The following is a 19989-nucleotide window of genomic DNA, read 5'->3' as shown; positions in this document are numbered from 1 at the left end:
CCGGAACTCAATGAAGACCAAAACGGGAATTTCCCCTCTTCTCCTTAATCCAAATGATAAATCATCACTTCGTTTTACTGATGAGGATAAAGCTGACATCCTACAGGATCAGTTTTGCAGTGTTTTTACGAATGAACCTGCTGGATCACTACCTGAGTTTCCATCACGAACAGACACAGATGTAGCATTCGATCTAACAATCGACATGATCAAAAAGGAACTGAAAGATTTGAATCCTAATAAATCGCTAGGACCTGATGAGATTCACCCGGTCATGCTGAAAAAGCTGGCCTTTTACATAGCCGGTCCTTTACATACTATCATGGCCAAGTCCTTCGTAGAAAGTAAACTACCTGATGATTGGAAGACTGCACATGTGTCCCCGATCTACAAGAAAGGAAAAAAGAACCTTGCAGAAAATTAAAGGCCCGTTAGTTTAACATCAGTTGCGTGTAGAGTAATGGAAAGAATCCTAAAGAAACAAATAATGGAACACCTCACGAATGAGAAATTGCTATCAACCAAACAACATGGGTTCATGGGTAAACGATCGACAGTGACACAACTACTTCACTACTTAGACAAATGTGTAGACTCGATATCCAATGATTAGGTTGTTGACGTAATCTATTTCGACTTCGCAAAGGCATTTGACACCGTTCCACACCGCAGATTACTAAGAAAACTCGAAGCGTATGGTATCAGAGGAAGGGTACTTGGTTGGATGAAAGCATTTTTGTCCGATCGTTACCAATATGTGAAGGTCAATGGAAAGTTATCTAAGAAATGCCAGGTGCAAAGTGGTGTACCACAAGGAAGTGTCTTAGGTCCACTCCTTTTCGTTATTTACATCAATGATCTAGCTGAAGTTACCAACTCAGAAATGTTTCTCTTTGCCGATGACACAAAGCTTGTTGAAGAAATAAATAACGCTGAAGATGCAATTAGACTTCAGCACGATATCGAGGCAATGGAAAAGTGGTCTGGTGACTGGTTGTTGAAATTCCATCCTGACAAGTGCCACGTGCTGACACTAGGGAAATTCTGGAACATTCAACATGCACATCCTTACGAGATCGCTGGCTCTGTCCTAGAACATGTTGATCAAGAGAAGGATCTTGGAGTGATTATTGATAGTGAATTGAATTTCGAAGAACACATCTACACCAAGATCAAGAAGGCTAACTCGATCGTTGGATTGATTAATAGAAGCTTCGACTTCCTTTCTCCCGAGATGCTCCGCACACTTTTCATTGCATTTGTGAGACCTCACCTTGAGTACGCGCAAGCTGTTTGGTCTCCACGACTGATCAAACACTCTGATGCAATTGAAAGTGTCCAACGTAGGGCCACAAGACTTGTCGGTGGTTATAGAAACCATTCATATGAAGAACGTTTACAAGTCATGAACCTACCCAGCCTCAAGATCCGGCGTAAAATCGGGGACATGGTGGAAGTATATAAACATCTTAATGTCTATGATAAATCTTCCCTATGTCAGAAACTCGTTCTTCGAAATCGACCTCAACGTAAGCACAATCTCGAATTAAAGAGGAATTTCGCTGAAGACGGCATTAGAGGATACCAGACGAATTCACTTTACTATAGAAGCATTGATACTTGGAACAGTTTGGCAACCAATGTTGTAAATGCACCGTCCGTAGGGAAATTCAAACTAGAATTGACAAACGAATGGAAAGATAAGATCTATAAATTGTAAAGATGTAAGATTGTTTCATAGAGGTCAATAGACCTGAGAAATACACTTCTATAAATTAAATTAAAAATTAAATTATATTGGCTGGATACTGGCTTATCCAACAAAAAGCATCACATGGTTAATGCTTTGTAAGAGGGAAAATCCGTTGAAATTTATTAGCAATTGTTCGAAAAAATCTCTGAGAAAACCCAGAAAGATCTTGCTTTAAAATTTACGTTTTCGAGTTAGAAAAGTAATATACGGAGGAGATATTCGTGTTTTTTCTACACTATACTACGTTCTGTAAAATACAACTATGAAAATCAAAATGGCGACAAGCATTTTCAGAGGATCGTGGATTTTCTTTATCATCCAAAATTCAATTTTACAGCTTTCTACCCTTTATTTTCTGGTAGAAAATGGTATATTTGTTTTGTTGAAAGTATTATCTTTCAAATTCTCCTTATTATAGCCTCTAAAATTGATATTTTTCAAATATTATGCATTATGCATTATGCAATATGCATTATGTTTTATGCATTTTGTACCTGCCGGAAAATAAAGGGTAAAAAGCTGTAAATTTGAATTTTGGATGATGAAGAAAATCCATGGTCCACTGAAAATGCTTGCCGCCATTTCAATTTTCATTGTTGTATTTTACAGAACGTAATAAAGTGTAGAAAAAACACGAAAATATCTCCTCCGTATATTACTTTTATTACTTGAAAACGTAAATTTTACAGCAAGATCTTTATTTTTATTCTGGGTTTTCTCAGAGATCTTTTCGAACAATTCAATTATAATATGTATATAATATATAAATTAAAGAACTTCGTTTATGCAAAATCGAGAGCTAGATCAAAGAAAATAGACTTTGAATCTTTTTACATTCGAATGTTTATGTGTCTATGTGTGAAAGAAAAAGGGGGAAATCTTTCTTATTATTTATTCTGACGGAAAACTCTTTATAATTGTTGTTATGACAGGGGGGGTACATGTTCAGTGTAGTGACCCATGGCCGGTGGGGTGGTGGTTTTTCAAAGTTATTTCCATTTAGTACATGGTAGTAAAAAGGGTGGTCTCCTAAAAAAAATCCCCGAAAAAATTACTACCATGTACTAAATTGGGTGGTACCAAAGTAAACTTTAATTTTAAAGGATAGTATGATGTAGTATATTCAGCTAGATTTGATCACACCAAATCGAAAAACTGCCAGTTGTATTATCTTACTGCACTGTACTGCATGTGCCTTAACTAAAATCTTTCTTTCTTTCTTTTTGTTATGTTTAGAAATTTCAATTTCGAATGTTTGAAATATTCGAATTTCGAATGTTTACATAAATCAGTGCTGATTTCGCCGTGACGTTTAATGTTATTGAAGGACTTACTTATTCAAAATGTAAAATGCAGTCATTAACTCAAGAAATGATTTTCAATAGGTTTACTGTATTACTTTCAAATAAACGCCCCTCCTAAAAGAAAAATTATTTAATAAACGCCCCTTTGGAATGAACGCCCTCTCTAGCGGAGGGCGTTTATTAGAAACTTGTTACTTTCAATACAGATTTTAGTCATTTCTTGTAACCAGAGCAGTTTTCAATGCAATTTTAATCCTTCAACCAAAGAAGTTTTGCACTAAAATCCTGATAAAGAACTAAAACAATGAAAGGGCATAGTTGCTCTAAATATTAGACTTTAGACTAAAATAATTAAAAAAACGCCCCCTTCTTTTAAACGCCCCCTCCCTCGAAAAAACGCCCCTCTTAAAATCGAAAAAATTAAATATTAAGTCCCGGGCGTTTATTCGAAGTAGTACGGTAAGTAGGTTCAAGGAGCCAGCGAAAGCTTTTCTATCCCAAAATTTTAGAAAAAAAATCATGGTTAGTATCAATGACTGTATTTGTTATTGCTTTTCATACTTTTTCAAAAGAACCAGAAAGAATGGTTATTTTTATCAAAAATAAAGACAAAGTAAATGGTACAGGTGTGGTTAGTTTCCTGCAGCGTATTAAAAGGGTGTTGTAAAGATTCAAAATAGGTGATGGTAGACACTACAGGGTATCAAAAGGGTGGTATGAGGATTGAAATGGGTGGTGCTAGCTTCTACAGGTTATTAAAAAAGTGGTATAGGAATTTATATGGGCGGTGATATCTACTACAAGGTACTAAAGGGTGGTATAAGGATTCGAATTGGTGGTAATAGCTACTGCATGGTAGTAAAAGGGGTGGTCCCCTAAAAGTAATCCAAGAAAAAACTAGTACCATGTACTAAAAAAGGGTGGTGGTCCCAAATTTTTTAAAAATTACTGAAAATCAGGTTATTACCCCATGGGTTACTACACTGAACATGTACCCCCCCTGGTTATGATTCGATTTTTTTCTCTTTCGTTCGGATTCGAAAAGTAAAATCATCTCTGTGGAAATCCCTCTGATTGGAATGTTTACTTATAAAAGAAACTCTTCTAAAGAGTTTTTCGCGGTTTTTGCCTCTACAAAGGAGAGTTTTAAAAAATATAAAATCGTTCTGTAAATTACACAATACTATTATGCATTACGCAATATGCATTATGTTTTATGCATTTTGTACCTGCCGTTTTTTTAAACATCTGTTTCCCGCCCAGCAGGCATACTGTTACTTGGTCTAATGTCGACACCCCTCCTCTAATTACGACACCCTTTTTATCGGCTGAAATTGATAGAGAGGTTGAAACTGTTTTTCTTTGCTTAGTGGTCAGAGTTGAATTGAATTGAATTGAATTGAATATATATATTTTCGCTGCAACGCAGCAGGATAACCCCTTACAAAAAAAACAAAGATTTCAGCTAATACAATTCTTGATATGCGGAAGTCATTTTTCTAGCGGAAACACCCTAAAAAAGCCGGGATTTGACCTCTCTCTGTTACTATAAATAGAAACACAGAGCCTCTGTCAAAGACCAGCTTTTTTGGGTGCTTCCGTTAAAAAATATGACGTCATCTTGACTTATGCATATCAAGAATGGAGAACCTAGAAGAAACTGAAAAATTGTTACAGAACTAAAGAAAAAAGAAATAATAATAATAAAAATGAATAAACAATTATCATAATATAATAATCTTTCTCTTTTATCACCTAATAATAAGGTATATCTAGTTAGGTATAATGTTAATATAGTAACAACAAAATAATGAATATAAGAAATATTTTTACTTTTATTTTATGACAATTTCTTTGAGTAGTTTTCTTTGAAAAGTTCTTCCTGTTACACCACCCACCCCCTCCCACCCTGGGAAAACACACTAAGTTCACGCACACATATTCGAACAGAAACACACACACACAGCTCTGTTTGGAGTCCAAATAGTACACAGTACTCATCAACAACTTAGAAATGGTACAAAGAAAGTTGGCTCGTTGGGTGGAAAACAAGTGGCAATATGTCTTCAGTCCAACTCGAATGATCAAATCACTAAAACTGCGGCCATTGGAAACTAGAAGACAAATAGCATGTCTGAAGTTACTATTTGACATCAACAATAATTCAAAATTTGTGGACGATCAATTAAAACCAGCACGTCAATGCTGTGTAAATATTAGATACAAATGACAACATGCCCGACTGAAAGTTTATTTGAACTCGTACTTTCTCTTCACCATTGACTTATGGAACAAATTACCATCAAAGATATCAAATATATTAGATAGAAATAAATTTATAGCAGAACTAGAAAAATCTTATGAAACCTAATTTGTTATGACTAAGAACACCTATACTTCGAGATTCTTAAGTTCCCGCCTTTCTGTTTATCCTTACCTTCAGGTTTGAGCATTTACACTCCTTAATACCCTCATTTTCTTTTGATGATCACCAACTTTTTTGAATTGCGTTTTTTTTAATTTTTTTTTTTTAGAATTTTTAAACTAATAAACTATTTATTCAATATATTTTAACATTTTTTTATTATTTTTACTGTCTTACTACCTTATTGGTATATATTTTCGCGTGTTACAAATTTTCGCGAATCGCGAAATTTTTTCAAAAAAACGTGTTTCGCGTGTATTAAATTTCGCGATTGCAGACTTATGGAAAATTTTCGCGTGAATTAAATTTCGCGATTCACTAAACTAGGTATTTTCAGAAAGTGGGAATATAAAGCAAGAAAAGACTGATTTTGCTTGAAACACAACGTTTTTGATGTAAAAATATTAACAAAATACTAAGAAAGAATTTTTCGCGTGTATTTAATTTCGCGATTTTGTAATTTTGAAAAATTTAAACAGTATTCAATTCCGCGAAAATTGACCAAGAAACTCGCGAAATTAAGTACCCGCGAAAATTTGTAACACGCGAAAATATATACCAATAAGGTATTCATTACTATTTATTATTGTATAACTATTTATTATTGTATAATATTCTTCTTCCTTTTTATACTTTTTTATTTTTATAAGCAATTTTTTGTTAAATATTTACGATGTTAGCTTTTTTAGGCTTATGCAAATAAATGGATAGAAATAGAAACACACACCCCAAAATTTTCCCTTGTTTTCTCCTTTTTATTTCCGGTAAGGGTCCAAAGTTCAAACGGGCGGCACCCCCCATCAGCTCGCCACCCTAGTACGGCCTAATTGGACTTGAGTCCCGAGTGGGATTCGACTTTTCAGACAAGGGATTTTCGTCGAATTTGTACTTAACCATAAATCATTCATGTCTATACCTTTTTTGGTTTTCTTTGGAATCGATTCTCTTCCTCTTCTCTCCGTTATTATGCGTTTAAAATAAGTCCATTCTAATTTGCCGGAACCCCGATTTCAACGTCATTCATTGTAACACGCCCGGAAAAGTACTATACCCTCTTCAGAAATATTCGAAAATGTATTTTTTTAAAGAAGGCGGAATACTATGTTAGGGCAGTAAGTCCAAAGTAGTGTATTCTGCCTTCTTTAGAAACATTTGAAAGGGTTTTTTTTTTAAGAAGGCAGAATACTATGTTAGGGCAGTAAGTCCAAAATAGTGTATTCTGCCTTCTTTAGAAACATTCGAAAGGGTTTTTTTTAAAGAAGGCGGAATACTATGTTAGGGCAGTAAGTCCAAAGTAGTGTATTCTGCCTTCTTTAGAAACATTCGAAGGGGTATTTTTTTTAAGAAGGCGGAATACTATGTTAGGGCAGTAAGTCCAAAGTAGTGTATTCTGCCTTCTTTAGAAACATTCGAAAGGGTTTTTTTTAAAGAAGGCGGAATACTATATTAGGGCAGTAAGTCTATAGTAGTGTATTCTGCCTTCTTTAGAAACATTCGAAAGCCTATTTTTTTAAAGGAGGCGGAATACTATGTTAGGGCAGTAAGTTCATAGTTGTAGTGTATTCTGCCTTCTTTAGAAACATTCGAAAGCCTATTTTTTTAAAGAAGGCGGAATACTATGTTAGGGCAGTAAGTCCAAAGTAGTGTATTCTGCCTTCTTTAGAAACATTCGAAAGGGTGTTTTTTTAAAGAAGGCGGAATACTATGTTAGGGCATTAAGTCCATAGTTGTAGTGTATTCTGCCTTCTTTAGAAACATTCGAAAGCCTATTTTTTTTAAGAAGGCGGAATACTATGTTAGGGCAGTAAGTTCATAGTATAGTAGTGTATTTCGCCTTCTTTAGAAACATTCGAAGGGGTATTTTTTTAAAGAAGGCGGAATACTATGTTAGGGCAGAAAGTCCAAAGTAGTGTATTACGCCTTCTTTAGATACATTCGAAAGTGTATTTTTTTAAAGAAGGCGGAATACACTGTTTGGATTTTTTGCTCCAATATAGTATTTCGCCTTCTTTAGAAATTTTGAAATGAGGAAAATCGGGACTAAAAATTTCTCGTTGCAATATATAGTTTTACTTGAGTCCCGAATCCAATATGTTCGTAAGGTAAATCGGGACTAAAAGTTTCTCGTTGCTATATATACTTTTACTTGAGTCCCGAATTCAACCTTTTCGTAGACCAATTCGGGACCGTCCCGAATCAAACCTTTATATAGACAGATTTGGGACCGTCACGAAATTTACATTTTCAAGACAAGCTATAATTAGCCCGTATAAATAAAGATCTGCCCCACACTTCCCTGATTTTCAAATTCAAGCCGCCGTATCCATCTTTTCAGTGACTCAGATAGTAAATATGTATTATATATACTTTTACTTGAGTCCTGAATCCAATATGTTCGTAAGGTTAAATCGGGACTAAAAGTTTTCGTTACTCTATACTTTTACTTGAGTCCCGAATCCAACCTTTTTGTAGGCCAATTCGGGACTGTCCCGAATGCAACATTTTCATAGGCCGATTCGGGACCGTCCCGAAAAGTATAATTTAAAAAAGTGTTATAAATAGCCCGTATAAATAAAGATCTGCCCCACACTTCCCTGATTTTCAAATTCAAGCCGCCATATCCATTTTTTCAGTGACTCAGATATTAAATATGTATTATATATACTTTTACTGAGTCCCAAATCCAATATGTTCGTAAGGTAAATCGGGACTAAAATTTTCTTGTTACTATATATACTTTTACTTGAGTCCCGAATCCAACCTTTTTGTAGGCCAATTCGGGACTGTCCCGAATGCAACATTTTTGTAGGCCGATTCAGGACCGTCCCAAAAAGTATAATTTAAAAAAGTGTTATAATCAGCCCGTATAATAAAGATCTGCCCCACACTTCCCTGATTTTCAAATTCAAGCCGCCATATCCATCTTTTCAGTGACTCAGATATTAAATATGTATTATATATACTTTTACTTGAGTCCCGAATCCAATATGTTTGTAAGGTAAATCGGGACTAAAAGTTTCTCTTTACTATATATACTTTTACTTGAGTCCCGAATCCAACCTTTTTGTAGGCCAATTCGGGACTGTCCCGAATGCAACATTTTCGTAGGCCGATTCGGGACAGTCCCGAAAAGTATAATTTAAAAAAGTGTTATAATTAGCCCGTATAAATAAAGATCTGCCCCACACTTCCCTGATTTTCAAATTCAAGCCGCCATATCCATCTTTTCAGTGACTCAGATATTAAATATGTATTATATATACTTTTACTTGAGTCCCGAATCCAATATGTTCGTAAGGTAAATTGGGACTAAAAGTTTCTCGTTACTATATATACTTTTACTTGAGTCCCGAAGTCAACCTTTTCGTAGACCAAATCAGGAATTTTAATTTAGTCCTGAATCCAAACATTTCGTACGCAAAATCAGGACTCAAGTAAAAGTATATAGTATAAATCAAACCATCGATCAATTTTTTTTTTCATCGATTTCGACTTCTTAACCACGTCGTTCTAGATCGAGACAGTCCCGAGCAGGACTCAAGTTAAATTAGGCCCCCTAGTACCCCCCCCTATATCTTTTTCTGATTTTTTGTAAAATGGTAATGTCATAATTTGATGGAGACTGAATTTCGAAAAAAAACTTTTTTTTTTGCAAATTTGGGCCAAAAAGTGTCTGAAAATGGGGTTTTTGGACTTTGTGGGAAATTGCTTCATCTGAATTTTTGCTTAAAAACAGAGGGCAAAGTTCTCTTAAAAGTGGCTTAAGCCGTTTTTTCCGGAAAATTACTTTTGGTTGTACAGATTTGATTTTTTTAACAGGGGAAATTCCTAATTTTTTCTGATTTTCTAGTTTGCATTTTCTTATTATTATTGCCATTTCTTCTATGTTCTACCGAGTAGCCCAAAAAAAGTTTCCATAAGTTTCAAATTTGGACTAATTGTGCTATCAACTTCAAATTTTGTATGGGTAAACTCAGACTTAATTCAGGGCACTCCTGAAAATTTCAATTTCATAAATTCTAATATTTTGACTGAAAATAATATTTACTAATAAGTTACAAGGTTTGCTAAAAAAGAGGTCAATATTGACTTGTTCAAAAACTGACGTCAATTAGAATTCTTTCTTTGTGAGTTTAATTGTTTGTAAAATCATTCAAAAACATCAATAAAGTTTACGTTCAATAACCAATACTAATGTCTAAATATAAAATAATTTGATACAGCCACCTTTCTGCTCATCTCCTCCACAAGGTCGCCATTTTGTTCTGTTGTAGCAGTAATCGGTCCTCTTGAAGTTGATAGCACAATTAGAGCGCTCTACGTGAAAATTTGAGATTTATGGAAACTTTTTTTGGACCGGATCCAGTATTTCAAATTTCTATATTTTCTATCATGTAGGTCCATTCAGCATGTAGATTGTTCCTTTTGAAAGATTCTATTGCGTTCAATTTGGTTTGAATGTGCTCAATTGCCTTTCATATTGACTGTATGTTTAGGAAATATGTATTCATGTATGCACCACTGGAGAGTCTTCTGAGAACTTTCAAAATTTTCCACCCAATACGTCACATAAACAATACAAAAAGTGACGTATTGGGTGGAACAAAAAACAGAAAAGTTGCATAATTTCGTGAAGTCATTACAGTGGTGCATATCATGAATACGTATACGTATATACGAAAATTGAAAAGAAAAATAAATCTTCCCAACAACCCATAACCAATGACTAAAGCTCACTGATATACTTATGATATGCTTATTTACCAAATCCAGGTCTCAGTATGCTTATAAAAAAAGATGTTAGAGAATGTAAATTCTGCCCAATCTCTGACTTATATGACAGATAATAACTCTCCTTTTCTTTCTTAAAATTTGAAATTTGGGACACTGCCTTTTTAATGATGTTACAGTTATACAAGATTTGGTATCAGTCTCTTTGTTGAACAAGTTTGTACAGGTTTAATAACTTTTGTTTTTCTTAATAGTTGCGATGCCGCAGGTATGCCATGTAGAAATGAAAGAGATGTTCTTCTTCTTCACACAAAATGTTCACAAGAAAATTGGACTCTTTTTTAATGGTACTTCTATATGGTGCAAAATTATTAAAATTTTAAAATAAAATGAACGTTCTCTCTTTTTTTAATTGTAGATTCTTAAAAAAAAATAAAAAATAAATAAACAGGATGTTTTCAGCTGTGAGCCATCTATTGAGACATGCCCAAATGGTTGGCCCTACACAAGCAGCAAGACAATATGCAGTGGCCAAACGAAAGATGATTAGGAAAGAGTATTTTGTTTACAGACCTAAGATGAAGTCAAGATACAGAGGCAATCCAAATCCCAGGTATGTATCAATTTCAAACCCAATTTTGTTTTTGGACCTACCCCGGTGGAGGTCCTATAAATTAACCGTTGTATGTTCGTCCGTTCGTTCGTCCGTTCGTTCGTTCGTTCGTTCGTTCGTTCGTTCGTTCGTTCGTTCGTTAGTTACCAGCTTTTCTCGAGATTGGCTCATTAGTTTTTTTCTGATTTTTTTGCACAAAGATGCATAACTATAAACCCTCGAATGTGACGGAGCCCGATTTTCGAAAAAAAAAATTTAGGCAAATTTGGGCCAAAATACGTAAAAAAACGGGATCATTAATTTTTTCTAATTTTTTGCATGACAGTAGGGTACCATTATAGGTAAAAGATGGCTCAAGCAGATTTTTGCAAAAAAGTTTTGTTGGCTCAAAAAACGCATGTATATCTATAAGAATCAATATTAATAAGCATACATCAATGTTCTTAGTCAAATTACTCAATTTTTTTATGAGATGATGTTTTTTTGCTCATGAGGGCTTATTTTTGAAGAATGTGTGTTTAGACATGAAATTTTGGTTGCTTGGCATCTTTTTATAAAAAACTGGCCAAATTCGATATTTTTTTATAAGCACATTATCAATTACTTAGGTATTAGCTTTTCTCGAGATGATTTTTTGCACAAAGACGCGTAACTATAAATCCTCGAATGTGACGGAGCCCGATTTTCGAAAAAAAATGTATTTGGGCAAATTTGGGCCAAAAAACGGCTAAAAAACGGGATTTTTGGACTTTGTGAAAAATTGGATCATAAATTTTTTCTAATTTTTTTGAATTAAAGTAGGTAAAAGATGGCTCAAGCAAATTTTTGTAAAAAAACGAATTTTTCAGCTCAAAAAACTTATCTTTATCTTAAATAGGGTCTTGAAAATTAAAAAGAATCCCTACCACGTATTAGTAATAACCCTCTTCAAACTGAACTAAAGTGTATTGGTTCACAGTCCAAACGCTCCTAGATCAAGAGTTATGGATTTTATTTATGGTCAGAAAATTATTGTGTCCAATTTTTGATAGATAATTAACCTCATAACAGATCATCCATCCTGTGCATACCACGCTTTGCTCTAAAGGGGTATGTTGAATGTGACGATCTTACCGTTAAGAAATTAAAACATTTAAAACATTTAAACTGATTGTAAAATAATTAACTGTCATCACAATTGAATTTTAGTCTCTAAAGCTTGAAAGATAGTTAGTAGTCAACGCATGCGATATAGCGAGTTCAAGTAATGGAGGTAGAAAGCCATTTTGACAGCCCGAAAAATATTTTGTGTATTAAAATGGAGCTTAGACTTTGAAAAAAATCTTTTAAAGCATTTTGATTTTCAAAAACCTGAAAGGTATTGTTAGGTAAAACACATTAAAGTACGAAGATGGTAATGGAACTTGGATTTGTCTTTGAAACTGTTACTTTTATAAAACGAAGGATAATCCGAAAAATTTCACCATCATAATCTTAATTAGAAAAATGACGATAAATGTTGTTGTTAAAAATTCTATATTTCGTGTACATCTAACACATCTTTCAGGAGAAATAAAATTGAAATTCACAAATCTGCATCTTATGTTAAAAAGTAGAGAATAATTACAGTAATTAAAATCGTAAAAAATCGTAAAAAATCGTAAAAAGTTCATTCAAAAAAGATACAAATCCCTAGACGCTTTCAAGCCATTGTTTAGAACTGGCTTGAGGCGTTTGATATATAAAGCTTCTTTGAATAAGAGAGAGGACCAATTATCACTTGAATCAATAACTTTTGTATTGTCATTAACAATGTTAGTTACTTTTATCAATCCATCCATTTTGTTCTTTCTTTCCAATTCAGGTTAAAGTTGTTGCTTTTGGAGGACGTGGAAAACATTGGCATGAGACATGATATTGTGGAAGTCAAACGAGGGATCGGTAGATGGGATCTCATACCAAACAAACTTGCAGTCTACGCTACCGAAGAAAACCTCGTCAAACTCGGAATGGACCCTAACCGCTTAAAAGAGGATAATTCGATAAAAGTACCGTTAAATGTTCTGAAGTATTTACAGAAACATGAAATCAAACTTGTTACTCCGCAAACTAGTGACCTTGACCAAAATTGGTTAATTTCCTTGCATGATATTTCAGAGTATTTTTTCCGCGCGGGAAGATTACGCGTTCCGGTGACATGTATGAACGTTACGGAAAGCATGGATAATGTTATACGCGAAGTCGGTAAATACACGGTACAAGTGACGTTAAATAATACAATCACCGTTGACGTTCCTCTGGTAGTTACGGAAAGACCAATTGACCCGGAAAAAAATTAAATTCCATTTGGTCTAAAGATATTATTTTACTACTTTTAGAAATCCTTATTTTGTCTATATATACTAGGAATTGAAAAATTAAGATCTCATGATATGACTTGGATGTCAGAAATGAAAAACATTCGTTTATTGAGAAAGTTCTTCTGGTCTATCTACAGAGTACTTGTTTCGTATATATGCCATCTGCCAGGTTACTTTCACTTTCTGTTTTGAATATTGTGACAAATATTTATCCTAGGGTTTCTGTTGTTTTTTTCTCTACTACTCTCATTGTCAATGAGAATGTTTTTTTAACTATATTCGACTAATGAAACGAGTTCGTGTTATTAAATGATTTCAAAGAATTAGCATCTGGAGATTGTTCGTTTTATCCGACAGCTCCAGGAAAGAATGAAACATATCATAATGTATCGGGTTTTTGTATAGTTGCAATTCTTTCGTAATGAACCAGGCGACGATATTTTGTCATTTGCGTTTTTAGGAATTGTTGCATGATCCTTTCCGTTAAACTTATCAGGATCAAGGCTTTTGCCACCTTGAAAGTTTTATCACTTCAATCAGTAAAAGGAAAGGTGGGATGAGTGGCACGGGGAACGAGATTGCACACCCCCTTCCCTGTACCTGCCCACAGGAGGAGTGTTTGTAGATCTGAACCATGTCTCCGAAGTGTCTTCTGAATTCGAGAGAAGCCAAATTGAGTTTTCGTAGGCGCTGCTCGTATGGTAGATTACTTGACCTTCTGACCATCCTAGTGGCACGTCGTTGAACGCCCTCAATTAAGTTGATGTCCTCACGTAGTTTTGGTGACCATACAGATTGGCCATACTCAAGATGAGGCCGGACAAAGGTTGTGTACAGAATGAAGAAAGTTTTAAGGCTTTTTTTTTTTTTTTTTAAGTTTTAAACCTCTTCTGATGACTCCTAGAATGGAATTTGCTTTTTTCACGTGTTTTGATATATGTTCTTCCAAGGATAAGTCAGAGTCTATCAGAACACCGAGATCTTTTTCAACAAAAATGTGTTCGAGTTGTTCACCTCTAAGTGAATAAGGGTACGCGTGGACAATATTCCAATATTTACCGAGAGTGAGAACGTGGCACTTATCTGGGTGAAATCTTAATAGCCAGTCATTTGACCACTTTTTCAAGTTTGTGTATGTCTTGTTGGATAGTCTCCTCAATCGAGTTGACTTCTCTGAAAATCTTCGTGTTGTCAGCAAATAGGAGAGTCGAAGACAGCACATTGTCAGGGAGGTCGTTGATGTAGATAACAAAGAGAAGTGGTCCCAAAACACTTCCTTGGGGAATACCACTGATAACATCATCTGTCTTAGATCGAGTTTGGTTAACCTTAACCAATTGTTTTCTGTCAGTCAGAAAAGACTTTACCCATCTCAAGATGTTTCCAGATATTCCATATCTTTTCAGCTTTTTAAGCAGACGGTGATAGGGAACAGTATCAAAAGCTTTTGCAAAATCGAAATATATAGTGTCAACAACACTTCCGTTAGCTATACTTTCACAGCACTCGTCCAAATAATTTAGGATTTGTGTGACGGTGGAGTGGCGACTAAAGAAACCATATTGTTTGTTGGTTAGAAGCTTTTCGTCAGTTAGATGCTTCATAATGTGAAGTTTTATAAATGATTCTGAAGTCAAACTAACAGGTCTATAATTTATCGCAAGGTTTTGGGCACCCTTGTTTTTATAAATTGGAGTCACATATGCCATCTTCCAATCTTATGGTATTATCCCCTCAGACAAGGTCTTGTTCATGATGATAGTCAGGGGTTCGGTTAGAATCAGTTCAACTAACATTATTTCGGGTGTATATCATCCGGACCGAAGAATTTACTCACGTCCAGCAATTTTATCTGTTTGATGTTTTCAACTTCGTGTAGGAAAGTCGGGAATCGTTCCTGGGGGCTCATTGGTAAAGACGCTGCAAAACTGTTTTTGTAGGATGTTACCCTTATCAAGATCGTCGTGTTTAGTCGATGATTTGTTATCAGGGTTTTCAAGCAGTGGTGAGACTCCGCTTGATGACTTAAGTTTAGATCTTACATGAGACCAAAATATCTTTGGCTTTTCCTTGGATTTATCACAAACGCTTTTTTCATAAGTCCTGTGGGCTTTTGACAACAAACGATTAACTATGTTTCTTACAATAGTGTAATTGACGACCATTGACACGATGACGATCTCTGTCGAGAGGTGCAGATCTTAACCACCTTCTATGGAGCGTTTTCTTCAACTTGATTTCATCTTGAAGATTCTTATTAACTGGAACTTTACCTTTTTTCCTCCAAAAATCGTTTCCAACTTCTTTCAAAGGGACATACCGATTTCTGAGATCAATGACAACTTTCTTGAACGATTCCCAAAGATCTTCCACTGATTTATTCACAGATGCATTTTTGCAATTTGAAACCTTCTTTCTATTCCCTCGACGTCCGGTCATTTTTCATTAATTTGAAATTGGCCGAAGCATAGATGAACCTTGTTTGCGTAGGTTTGGAGTATGCGTAGCAAACGAAATTGAAAGCCAACGAACTATGGTCACTTTTTCCTATAGTGGTCTTAGGTAGTCGAGATTCCTAATTTGGTTTTCTTCGCCTGTTAAAATCAAGTCAATGAGGGATGGGTGGTCAGCTAACATTAACATGTTGATGGAGATATGCGTCTCTCAAAGCATTTAAGAATTTCTCTTCTTTGCTATCCTCCAGATGCAGGGTGGTCCAGTTTTCCCAATTGATTGTTGGAAAGTTGAAATCTCCTAACAAACATTTGTGCGAATATTTCTTGTTGGAGCAAGCAAATCTTTTCCTGATAGCTGTACTTCAATCATGCAAACTTCATTGAAAGTCACTGGAGGCTTGACATCGATTACCAAGTGTTTAATGGAGATATGGACAAATATGACAATGCCACGCCCTTGATCTGTATCTAGGTTAACTTGGCTAGCAATTTTGTAGCCATCGAATTCATATTCTTGTAACTCCTTCAAGGCACCTGCTTTTGTCTTAGCTTCTTCTTCTTCTTAGTTTTTCTTTACAGTCTAGTTTTTCTGTATCGTCTACAACCCTTATTAGAAATATAATTTTTTATTTTATGTTTTTTGCAACTCCTCTCAGTTAATTAATAAAGATAGTTGAATGTTATGAAGGTGCTTAAAAAGGGCACCCACCACCACAAGGTGGCACTTAGCCCCCTACTCTTTAATGAAAAAGGATCAATATTCATCCTTTATTAAACGATGCTATGGTCCGTTGGATAGCAGTGAGAAATATGCGCGGAGTTTACAGCCATATTGTCCATATTTGTAATTTGTGGCCGGGTAGCTCAGTCGTCGGTAGATATTAGTAATCCTACAATAATCTAAAGGGTTGTGTTCGATCACCCGGTCACCACCAATTCAGTGAATGCATAGTAGCTTAGATTGGGTAAATCTGAAGTGAGAGTAGGTGCATTCGACCTCTCAGGTCTAGCGCAAATACAAAGGGATAGACTCGCTCACCCCCGGCTCCACCGCCGACAGTCCCCGACAGTCACCAGATGAATATACTTACTTACTTACTTACTTGGCCACGGTCATCTTTTTAAGGTAATGCAATGCTCACACTCGTATACTAAAGAATAGCAACCTCGTCCCCATTCCAGGCTTTATTTACATTACTGGATTGACGCCAGAGAATACTTTTCTGGTCTTGGCTGATGTAGTTCTCCCCCCTAGCTACGTAACGCGTTTGGAAAACAGACAATGCCAGGGTATTATTTAGCGCTATCAGGGCTATCAGTAAGCATAAAAAAGCTGATAATACGCAGGGAACGAGGTTGGAGGTTAAAAGAATAGAAGATTATCTTCATTGTCAAAATAAACTTTCTGTACCCTTGCTTGCCCTGCGCCTAGCCTCGGGGGCGGCCTGCCTTTTCCTCATGAAAGTAAAGATGGGTGTAAATGCGGAGGGCGTTGAGAAGTGGTGCGGGCGGATGAAAAGCAAAGGAAGTCGCTGCAGTGATTTTTGACCCGGCTCCCTTTTCGTCCTCGACCTAAATATGCCAATAGTAAGTGATAGTAAAACTTTTTAACCAATCAAAAGCGCTAAAAGTAGCCATACATTGAAATCAGCCAATCGGCATTGAGTAATTTGATTTTGGACTCTCCACCATACCTTATGAATCAATACATAATGTTTCTTCTTATAGCCACTGACGACTGTATCGAAATAAAAAATGCTTTGGTAAAATTTTATACAAACTTTGAATTATCAAAACTCTATCCGTTGTACCGAATGTGTTCAATACTTATTGAAAACAGCTTTAAAGAAGATTGACAGTGTTGTTTTAGTGAGAAATTTGATGGCTGCTATATTATCTGAATGGTAAATTTTAACAGCTTCATTTCAATGTTTGATAAACAATAAATTATATCTTGATGTTTTATACCGGCATCAAACTTTGATACTGGTATGCAGCTATATTTTATAAAGGATTAAACTGGAAATCTGCTATTCCTATGGCCTAATGTTGGATTAAATGGTTAAACCTAGGTTTTTAGTTTGCTTGATGGCTTAATGTTTGATGCTAGGCTTTTTACTTTTTTACATGGATGGTTGTCAGATATTTGGATTAGAACCCAGTCAAAATATGGGTGTTTTTTTAAGTGGGACTATCTACAGAATGTTTGATGTAGGGGTTCTAAAGGCTTCTAAAGGTTCTAAAACTCTGAAAACAATGTAATATGGAAACTCATACTTCTAGGCAAATGGACGACGGAGAGAGTCCGGTGTTTTGTCCGGTGCCAAAAAGTATCCCTCAGCCACACCAGAAATGTTTTGTCCGGTGTTAGTCCAGTGTTAATTTTTTGAACTTCTGGACACAGGACACATGTGTTTAAAAGATAATGCGCACCGTGTCGAGATTGTCAGGTGTTAAAAAGGATCCTCATTTGACACAGGACTTTACATGTCTGGTGTTCGTAAAATCCGATGCTTCGGCGGGAGCGTCTTGTTAATCTAATATTGACATCCCTCTTCTAATTTTGTCAACCACCTTTTTTAGAGATAGGAATAATAGGAAGGTCAGAATCGCTGATTGAAACTAATTTTCTTTGCCTAGCAATCAGTTGAGGTGTCCACCATTGATTCTGACTTTCCTATATCTCTAAAGCAAGAGGGATGTCAAAATTAGAAGATGTTGATATCAGACCAACTTAAGGTACTACCATTAAGTTGGGTAATGTCAACAACATCCCACGTAACTAAGAGGAGCCGTCCATATTCATTATTTGACAACGCAAAACATCAAATTGACGTTATGAGGGGGTGGGGGTGGGTTTTCAAAAGTTAGGTTTGACGTTATAAGAAATCAAAGGTATACCTTTTTGTGAAAATTGTGAATATTTGTTTTACCACCAACCACACTATACTTTTTAAGTTGTCGAAAATATATTCGTGTATATATGAATTACATGAAAATTTGCTTGCATAATCCTATTGGTTCGCGCTATAATATCAATCATTAAATCATATTTTCATTGTTTGCGCGATCGAGCAAACCACATCGCACAAGTGGGCAAAGAAAGTGGCATGCCATAGTGTGCAGAGGGGTCCAGCCCCCAGCATTTTCAGGGGGGCTAAGGAAAATAGTCCCCAGCCAGATTCTAGAAACATAGCCCCCACCTTCACAAATCAAAAAATTAGAGAAATTTTGCATGTAACTTCTTGATAAATTTATTGCGGCGCAGGCAAAGAAATTTTTCAAGAAGAAAAAACCTTCCCCCACAGCATAGATTTTTAAAATATCTTCAACCTATCAGCTCTGCCCCCAGTTCTATTACACAACACTCAGCCCCACTAGCAAGCTAGCCCCCAGTATTTTTTGAAAAATACAGCCCCCAATCAATCAAAAATGGTTTAGCCCCCCCCCCCTAAGCTCAGGGGGGTGCATTCTATGCACGCCTAAAGCACGGCACGGACCTAGTGCCAAGTGGAGCTTTTAATTTCTTTTTAAATAAAGATCATTAATTAAAAGAACACATACGCCCACGGGTACAACCAAGTACGGACTTTGCGACAGGAAAACTTTGATGCAAAAATAGCGACAACTTTTGGTATGCATCGCTTGACGTTATCTGTAGGGGGTGGGGGGTTCAGAGGATAATGTCAATTTGACGTTATGCGTTGTCAAATGAATATGGACGGGTCCCCTAATTTCGGCACCCTTCTTAGAGTTGGGAATGATAGGACAGTTGGACGCTGATATGGAAACTTATATTTTTTTGCTTAACGACCAGTGATTCAATCCATCATATATGTACTGTTCCTGGGGGGTAGTTAGGCAAATTGACTGACTGGTGTGTGTGGTGGTAATAGCATTAAATGCACTGTACGGGTGGAAATTTCAGCAAATCCAGGAAAAATTGGCAATTTTTGCCCAAAAATTCTGATTCTTTTGCTCTAAAAGAGTTTCACTATTTTTTTGCCGCACTTTAAGAGTGGTGTGCAATTCTTAAAAGAAAATTTTTTCTCCACACTTATTGTCATTTGATAAACCAACCGAGGTGTAAACCCCTGTACAACCCTTACCTTAACTTTGTCCAATATGGGCTATTCCATTTTTAAACCATATATACAGGGGTATTGATGAACTTTTCCAGGGGGTTTGAACTTTGATTTTGCAAGAGGTTTTTGTTCATTTTTCAGATTTTCCAAGGGGCCTGAAGGGGCGGGTTATTTTAAAGGTTTCCAGGGGGTCTCTCCTCCTAAATAGTCATTTTCCAGGTTTGTAATAATTATGCATTCTCAAATTTGGTTCTCCATTGCTCTTATGTCAAGTCAGGATAGA

The 19989-nt window shown here is 35.8% G+C and overlaps 1 protein-coding gene across 1 annotated transcript; it reads left to right on the top strand.

Moving 5' to 3' along the window:
• The first annotated feature begins 10640 nt into the window (after positions 1-10640).
• Positions 10641-13281, top strand: LOC136823441 (large ribosomal subunit protein bL9-like). Its single transcript, XM_067079627.1, has 2 exons — positions 10641-10826; positions 12670-13281. Exons 1-2 carry the CDS (start codon positions 10666-10668, stop codon positions 13142-13144), a joined length of 636 nt encoding a protein of 211 aa, XP_066935728.1. The 5' UTR covers positions 10641-10665; the 3' UTR covers positions 13145-13281.
• The last annotated feature ends 6708 nt before the right edge of the window (positions 13282-19989 follow it).

The sequence above is a fragment of the Clytia hemisphaerica genome, unplaced genomic scaffold (genome assembly GCF_902728285.1).
Source record: "Clytia hemisphaerica strain Z4C2 unplaced genomic scaffold, Clytia hemisphaerica genome assembly, whole genome shotgun sequence".
In the NCBI taxonomy this organism is placed as follows: Eukaryota; Metazoa; Cnidaria; class Hydrozoa; order Leptothecata; family Clytiidae; genus Clytia; species Clytia hemisphaerica.
This window is presented reverse-complemented; position numbering and strand designations above follow the sequence as displayed.

What these genes read in the sequence shown, in the direction of transcription:
- LOC136823441 (XM_067079627.1), top strand. Translation starts at nt 10,666, where the DNA reads ATGTTTTCAGCTGTGAGCCATCTATTGAGACATGCCCAAATGGTTGGC. An exon ending in AGAGGCAATCCAAATCCCAG is followed by an intron (nt 10,827 to 12,669) that starts GTATGTATCAAT and finishes TTTCCAATTCAG; the next exon opens with GTTAAAGTTGTTGCTTTTGG.